Source organism: Nymphalis io, chromosome 10, assembly GCF_905147045.1.
Source record: "Nymphalis io chromosome 10, ilAglIoxx1.1, whole genome shotgun sequence".
Classification (NCBI taxonomy): domain Eukaryota; kingdom Metazoa; phylum Arthropoda; class Insecta; order Lepidoptera; family Nymphalidae; genus Nymphalis; species Nymphalis io.
The window spans coordinates 10,702,762-10,712,148 of NC_065897.1; the positions used below are offsets into that span (position 1 = coordinate 10,702,762).

At 31.1% G+C, this 9,387-nt stretch overlaps 1 protein-coding gene across 1 annotated transcript; it reads right to left on the minus strand.

Annotated features, from left to right (window-relative positions):
- Window positions 1–704: 704 nt before the first annotated feature.
- On the minus strand, window positions 705–8,857 carry LOC126771154 (phospholipase A1-like). The gene is made up of 8 exons (XM_050490910.1): window positions 8,723–8,857; window positions 6,640–6,688; window positions 6,247–6,356; window positions 5,470–5,627; window positions 3,083–3,231; window positions 2,764–2,987; window positions 1,655–1,817; window positions 705–774 (listed from the first exon to the last, which is right to left on the minus strand). Exons 1-8 carry the CDS (start codon window positions 8,787–8,789, stop codon window positions 705–707), a joined length of 990 nt encoding a protein of 329 aa, XP_050346867.1. The 5' UTR covers window positions 8,790–8,857.
- Window positions 8,858–9,387: the final 530 nt, after the last annotated feature.

The window sequence follows — 9,387 nt, forward strand, 5'->3', positions numbered from 1 at the left end:
GCTATTTAATTTCTTAAGTGCCTTAATTATTAAGGCAGAATTTCCTCATGAAACTTCAATAAATGATTAATTTGTGAGATTTTGACGAGTCATTCTTGTAAAAAATAAATGAAAAGGTATCTTGCTTAAGTTACTGCTTTCTTTCCTGGATGTTATAAAATTGATTGTCAATATTTATTTAATAACATACAACCTTACATATAAAACTTGTAGCTAATGTATAGCGGGTGATTAGTTAAACAATGCTGTTTTCTTCTTTCGAATGTCAAATCAATAATGTCAGAAAAAGAGAAACTAAACAGTAGCGGCTGCTAGCAACGTTTATAAGTAAGGTCGATATTGTTTAAAGATTACATACATGATAAATTATTTATAAATAATACACGGTTTTACTTTTAAACGTGATTTAGGTGATTAGCTAAACAATGCGTGTCGAATATTAAATCAATTATGACAGAATGAGAGAAAGCAGTGCTTAACCAAATTCGCTAAACAACGTAAGATCGTAAATAATAAGCATTCATCATCATCATCATCACCCTTTTCGCGTCCACTGCTGGACATAGGTCTCTCCAATGGCACGCCACTGAGCTCGATTTTCAGCTCTCAATCTCCAACCGCTGCCAGCCACCTTGCGTATATGTATTTTTTTTGATCAAATAAGAATTATAAAGACTAAATGTGTAATTGCAATTGATGTGCTATTAAAGTCCATCCATTCCAAGTCCATAAGGTGATTCAGATTTTGTCACAAGAAAGTAATTTCCTGGACGCCTGTAATCAATAAAAAATAATTTTAAACATACACAATTTAATTTATGTATACTTCGTGAAAAATAAACTTTAGCTTGAATTGTACGTTATAAACTTAAGGTGTAGTAATCGCAGTATCAGTTTGGGGATTTGATATCTGTTAACTTTTTTGAATTTACAATATTAGGTTGTGTGTATTTGTCCGTTAAAGTATATGCTTGTGTGAGTACGTACGTACGAGTTGGTATTATTACGTTAAGTATTTTTCATTTTTATCAAAATTAATAATTTAAGGTAACGCTTCAGATGCTGGAATTACACATATTAGTTTTGTAAAAAAGAGCCGTTCTGATTATTTTTAATTTAAATCCATTCGTGGTACTTTTAACAATGAAGTATGTGCGTATGATGATATGTAGTGAAACCCCTGAGCTTAGTGTCGATTGTTTTGTTTTGACAAGATCCATACATCACATTGAGGTATCATTGACTCATGACAGGTGAGACTCATTTGTCACCAACGCTTATCGACAACACAATAGTTCCCAACTATGTGTAAATACAGTTTTAAATGCACTAAATATATATATAAGTTGTTAAAAGTATCACTATAATATTATAAACATATAACCACCTGATGGTAAGTGGTCACCAACGCTGATAGACATTGGCCATGTAAGAAATGTTAACCATCCCTTATATCGCCAATGCACCAACCTTGGGAACTAAGATGTTATACCATTATACCAAGTACTGCTGTTTTGCCGTAGAATATCCAATGAGTGGGTGGTAACTATCCAGCGAGCTTGCACAAAGCTCTACCACCAGTAAATTATAGTATATAGGATATTTATATAACACCCGTATATTAAATATTTATATAAAATCAATTCCCACTTACAAGTTTTGATCATATTTTCCAAGTTGTAAAGTGACAGCTTCCCTATCAGCCTTAGAATAATTCTTCCACGTCCTGTAGTTCCTAGCGTAAGATCCTATTAGAGTTCCCGGATATTTAAATGCATCCACCAGCAATTGCCAACTTCTATTGTGACTGCATAGATCTAAAACATATTGGTGCGAATATCAAAGATTTTAATTGTCAGCTTTTAGTTAGAAACTTAAATATTTAGAAATATTTGAGTAATATTAAGTATGTATAGTACAAAGTATGAATTTTAGTTGCAGTAACTATCAGATTATAAATATGACATGTATTTTTTATTGTATATTTATTAAAGCCTTAAATATATAACAATAAAAATAAAAGTAGTTTCTATACAAATCATGACCGCACACAATGGTGGCAAAAATAAAAGAAAAAAAAATTGTGACATTATTATTATGATACATATTACTGACCTAAAAAAGGGTTTCATTTTTGGAAGACTTCAAAAAGAAGGAGGTCGTCAATTAGAGGTCATTATATAAATAATGATTTTTTTGTTTCTTGTTTATTTTTTCGATTTTGGTTCTTTTTTATTCAAAATTTTATCACATCGGAAATATTCTTTTTTTGAATTGAAACAAATATATTAAATCCCTAATAGTGGAATAAGGATAGAAGCATTGTGGATTTTTCAGTTGTTATTACTCGATGTTTTCTAGTATTGGAAATCGATATCAATATATAGTTTTGTAAAAAGTTTATATTTTTATTGGAAAAGAAAGAGGAAAAGGTGACTCCATTTTTGTTTATCTAAACGGTATCTGATTACAGCGCTTAGACGGTTTCAATTCATATTAAATATAATATAATTATATATATGTTTAAGTAAAACAATAAAATCATATTACACTTGAAATAAATACTTCTATAAAATATATTAATATTTAAAATACCTAATCAGTTACTTTTGAAGTCGGTGTTCATAATTAAACAGAAAACGGCCTTGTCCTACTTTGGCTAAACCTTTGATTGTTGAATGATTGACATATTTCTCTCATGTGATAGTTTCAATATTATCTTTATTAAAAATTTGAATGTAACAAATTATAATCTGAACTCACCGTCTTTAGAAAACATTGGAGTCGGATGATGCGGACAGCCAGGTTGCTTGACGGCGGGACCCATCCTGTAGTTAGGCCAAAAGTCTACCGTGCCAGATGAAGTCCTCATTCCGTACTTATTGAAATCTGTATGAATAATATCCACGAAGGCAGCTGATGAAGTATCAAGTTTTTGGGTACGCTTCTTCTCAAAACCTGCAGCGGCCGGATCTAAGCCAGTAATTCTAAAAAAATCATTTTATTAATTAATTTTTGAAACATTTTTTTTTAAAGTTTGTTTTTAAAAATATTAGGATATTTATTAGTAATGTAAATTTACCGTGGCAATACTATCCCTTTCGACATCATATTGCTGCCAGCAATGCCCCAAACATGCGCTCCAAGCGAATGTCCGATAAGGTGCGTTTCATTCAAATTAAGTCCAGCTCCAGCGAGACTAATGAAGGCATCGACAAGATCAACTCCCAACTAAAATATAATTAAAGTATAATGTTAAATTATATTATAATGTTAAATTATATTATGGTCAGATCAAGAGGGCTCTGGTTCTCTCCAATTTAGGTCAGTATGGCATCTCTCAGTTAAGACGAACGCAACGCAACATGCAGGTAAGTGCACAAGTATTTACGCTATCACAGGCATGCTTTTTATATATATATTTCTATACCGCAGAATCGAGGGGTGAGCAATCCGCCACGATTTTTTTTATTAAATAGGTAGGCGGACGGGTAAGTGGGGCCACCACCCATAGATATTGGTACTGTAAGAAATATTACCTAGTCCGTAGCCAATGCGCCACAATACGTGGGAACTATAAGATGTTATATCCCTTGTGCCTGTAGTTTCACTGGCTCATTCCTATTTAAAACCGGAACACTGTGTGATGAGTGGGTAGTACCTACTAAGATGACCTTGCACAAAACCCTACGATACAGTAGGAGAGAGACTTAACGTGCCTTCCGAAGTAAAAGAGTATAAACACTCAACACTTCCCAACTCTTTGCTGCTGCTGAGAATTTTTAAGGGAAAAATCCATTTACTTATATTATAATAAACTAGACTCAGGGTTTGAACTCACAATCTTTGCTTTTTAGTCTTATAATCTTTTCACTAGACCAGCTAGACAGTTGAAATAATACTATCAAAACGTGAATAAAAAATAAACGCGGGCATCAGCTATTTGCTTGTATACTAATTGGCTACGAATAAAACGTTTTGTGTTCCTTAATTAAGCCTCGGATTACTCGATTTGCAAAAGTATCTCCAATACGTAAACAGCAAACAAAACACAAATACAATTTGATGATTAATTGAGATGCACAATTAAATAAAAACAGAAACTGAAATTACGTTTTATTTATAAAGAAGATATAGCTTATATAATATATAGTTTACATTATATAAACTTAGTGGAAAAACGAAACGGAAAAATAGTTCGAGTAGTGTATGACAAGGATTTTCATTTTCATGATTTAAATTAGTGTTATGATTTGCAACATTAATCTAAGATTAATTTTAAAAAGTACTAGACCATAAGGTTATTCTTAATTAAAATATACTTTATTCAAGTAGGCTCTTTTTTGAATCGTCATTTTACAAGTTCCTGGTGGTATGGCTTTGAGCAAGCTCGTCTGAGTAGGTACGGTGGTACTCATCAGATATTCTGCCGCTAAACGGCAATACTTAGTATTGTTATGTTCCAGTAAAGGAAGAGTAAGCCAATGTAACAGGCACAGGGGACATAAGCAAGCAAAATCATTTATTATTTATTTTTATATATATTTATCGTAAACATGTCCGAGGGCGTTGGTGACCACGTACCATCAGATAGCCCTTATACCCGTCCACCTATCTATACTATAAGAAAAAGTTCAATTAGACGTAACACTTCCACCAGTTCAGAATGTTCGGAATCATTTTCTTGACAAGATCCACTTATATTCCATAGAGAAATAGACCCTGCTACTCTGCTACTAATAGTAAATTTTATCCAGTATTACTGTTCCAGGTTAATTATATACATATACTATTTGGTAGTATATGTATGTAAAATAAAAAAAGGAACTAATAAATTTTTATTAGTTCCTTTTTTTATTTTATTTTTAATATATACTGCATGAAAAAGAACGAATATAACCTCCAAACTTTTTACCAACTATATTATCTTGTACAGAATAATAGGACATATGTATTTATATTTTTAATAAAAGTTTCAATTAAGCAAACTATCTGCGAAGTTTTATTGAACATTGCCTATTCCCACTCCAAAGTGATACCCGTTTTGACTAATTGTATACGATCGCTACGCATAAACTTTACTATACCCACATATTTAATTTTATAGTATTGATTTTATTGTAACTGAGCAAAGTAAAACCGACTTATCTTTTTGTAGCACATATTATAACAATAACTAAATTTTCTCGATGTTTTTATTATAAATAAAATAAAATAATTTTAATTCTTCCTGACAAGATAACACAATGTTTAGAGGTTTTCTCACAAAACAATGAACTTATCAAACGAGACAACGTACGAAAATTAAATTACAAGGTCGCTGTATTGCTTCTATAATGAAGTAACAACATTTTAAAAAACGTAATTGGTCTTTCCAATCTGGTGAGTTTCATCATTCGCGGTTAATAGAAGTTATGTAACAACACACAAAAGCGGTTTAGGGTTTTTTGTATATTACGCGTTATTTACCTGTCTGGCATTGGGTGCTGCCCAATTGAGATATGAATTGGCAAGATTCGACGTTGTCGCTGAAGCTAAGTATTCCCAATTGAGTAAAACTACATTACTTTTTCCTTGGTCTAAATATGCGGTGATGACATTGGTGATTGCTGGTCCGGTAGGCTTACCTAAAATACAATCGACTTTTGGTAAAATTGCTACTAAGACCTACTAAAGCAATATTTAGACTCCAATTAAAAGTAATCAAATTACACTGATAAACAGTAGTTTGAAATGAACGCACAGTTAAATAAAGGTTTCTGCCCCTCAGAAAAAGGTGTGGAATTTTATGAACCACGCTGATCTAATTCGGTTTTATTCCGTCAGAATTTTTTCCCTCGACGCTGTTCGCGAGATAAGCGAGCCCAGATACATCCTTTGGATGAGATGGGTTCGAATTCGGGCAGGCACTTTAATATTTTAAAGTTCGTCTGTTTTTTTTTTATAGTAGAGGACCTTGTTAAGAAATCGGCTTGTATCAAAAGAAATTCTGACTTATCCATGAACCCACTTCGATAATAGCGTGGCCAAATCTTTTCTTTTATAGAATTGGGCCCCTTAGTTCAGCTGGGGGACATTTATACTAGTGCTTTACTTTTCTTATACCATTTTCAATACTTTAGTTATACTAATAATAGTTTTACTATATAACGAAAAACTTCAAGTTGTAATGTATTAACTTTAAAGAATATACTGATAGCTAATGATAATGTAATATATATACAGGTATATATTATACATATATACCTGTAAATCCGTGAGCAAATATCACAGTGCCGTGATGGGGTTTGTACCATGACGTCAGAAATATTTTGTGAGCTTCAGATATCGAAAATTCAGTAAAGTTGTTGAATGAACTGAAAAAAAAGACGAAATTAAATTTTCATTTAAAAATAAACGATACAAATAATAAAATAATTATTATCTTAATTACTATTACCTATTACTATTACTACTAATATTACTTACGTTATTTAAAGTTACGTTATATTATTACTCCATTATTAAAATTTAATTTTGATACATGCTTCATGATATTGAAAATCCAAGAATTCTTTAAGCGCGTCAAGCACTCCTTTATTAACTCACGTATATTAAAGCGGAATATTTAATAATTATTAAGTATAGAAGTTTACTCACTTGAAATAAAATCTTAGCTTAGCATCTCGATCGTTCGCACCACAGACACCTGTTAATACAATAATAGCTAATTTGAATAAAAACTTAATTTCATATACTTAATAAGTATATAAAAAGTAATAATATCCCTGCCGTATCTAAATATATGTACTCATATGTGTGTCAGGAATTATACCGTGTGGACTTTCATTCTGAATTCATACAAAACAAAGTGGTACATGAGGATCTATTGATTAATAATCAAATATTATCATTATCATATGTGCAAGGAAATTGAAATAAATGAACATCGGGGGTGAAAAAATCTTTTAAAGACGCTACATTAGTCGCTTGCGAAGCCGGCTATGATCTCTAGTTTGAATATAAAATGAAACATTGAATCGAATTGAACGAATACTTAATCATTTTTTCATTTCAATAATGAAATGAAACATCAGAGTAAATTGGTTTTTAAAAATAATTTTAATTTTATACTTAAAATATTCGACACAAAAAAAAATTCATGAACGTACACAATCACACACGCATATATAAAATTAGAATCATAATGTGGGTACCTTTAAATCTGGACATTTATATACATACACAAAGTATCAAAGGATAAGTCAATTAATAAGTAATCTACTAAAAATATATAATATTACATTTATTTGAATTTCGAACATTTGGAAATTCAATTAAATATCAGTACATTTTATAAAGAAAAGTTCCCCACCGCGTGCGTCTACTTTAACACGATATATATACTCAAAAACTACCGAATGGATTTTCATACGGTTTTCACCAATGAACGAAGTGATTCACGAGAAAGGTTTAATTTATAAATTTTTAAGGTTTTGTATAAATTGTTTGAAATATAACAACGATTGTTGAAGATGACGGCCAAAATCATGCCGGATGGGAGCTTTATCGGCGTGCGCCACATAAACCAATAGTGTTAAAGGTATTACGATATAAACATATTATTAAGGCGATATTTTTCCTGCAAAGTCGGAATGAGTAGCTAGTAAACTAGTGTTCAAAACATTATTTTATACTTACTAGGATACGAAATCCGAATCCTGATTTTATTTTATAAAACATAGATATAAAAATATTCTGAGCAATTTGTACAATATTGATATCGTACTAAATAAACATATTTTATTTACCGAATTCAGATGGCTAGGCGATAACCCAGTTACCTAAAATACACTGAAAAAACCATCAACAACGCGTGTTTCAATGTTTGCGCAATGAGTGACTAACTAATTGAAACTTAATTATAATATTTTTTAACAATTTTTAAATAAATTGCTTGAACGAATTATTTTGACAATGTCTGCCTCTAACGCTTTGCATAACTATACGAACGAATAACTAACGATCAAAGCAATAATGAAAATTTATTATAGTATATATTAACTTAAAATATTTAAAATTATACAATGAACAATGTTAAAGAAAAAATGAACAGACACATACAAAATTATAAAAAATACACGTTGACCAAGAGATGGCCCTGTAGTACCTAGGACGCTAGACCTCTCTGAGCTTATATTATTTACCTGGCTCATAAGGCTTTACAAAGGTCATCTAAGAATAAATAGATAATTAATAAATGGATTTCAAATGTATCCTTTTTTTAAACCTCTTTGAAGATAAATTTTTAACAATACATTGTTACTGTCGTTTTTTTTAAAGAACAAAGATCAACAAACTAACAAATGAATATCTGAACTACACACATAAGTATATAAATAAACGAAGTCAAAACAAGTTTCTGTAAAAGCGGCAGGATAAGTTTTAAAAGAGAAATTTTGATAAACTCGCGATGTTATATGTTATGTAGGTATATAAAAATGCTATATCTTTCTCTGTTTCATTTTTATGTTAACATTTATGTAACTTTATTACCTAATTTAAAATAAAAACAACCTCCTCATTTCATTATGTTTTAGCTGTAAAAAAGCTAACTTTCTAAATTAATTTAATCAATAACTTATTTGCTAAAAATCAGTATGTTTAAAGTTAATAGATAATCTAGAGGAATCATATAGTTAGGTGTTATATAAATTAAATATACTGCAATTATCTTACTCACCAAATATCACGAAAAAATATATCCCGAACACACATGCGTTCATTTTGCGTTTTTTGTAACAAATCATTCATTTGTTTGGTTCATTTTGTTTATATAGGGGCTGATATCGGATAAGTGTCCTTGCGTTAAGCCTATTCGCCTCCTTGACACAGTGATTAAACAATTATTTTTTTGCAAATAACACAGTTTTGGAATACATATTAACGGAATCGAAACACGAAAACTCGACAAGAATACAGGTAATCATTTTCACGTGATTATTAATTACCTACAATTTTTTATGGGTCAATGGGCGCCTGACGATAAGTGGTCAGCACCACCCATATACATTGGTAAGAAATATTAACTATCCCTTAGATCGCCAATGCGCAACCAATCTTGGGAACTAGGATGTTATCTCCCTCGTACCTGTAGTTACACTGGCTCATTCGCCCTTCAAACCGGAACACAACAATAATACTGCTGCTGTTTTGCAGTAAAATATCTGAGTGGGTGACGCCTACCCAGACGAGCTCGCACAAAGTCAGCCTTGCCACCACATTTACATATAGATATGGATGGAAACTTTAAGTTGTTATAGCTTTTGATAGCAATGACCAATTGTACTACACTATACTACAATACTCCAAATTTTGAAAAATGTTATTAAATTAAATATAAGAATC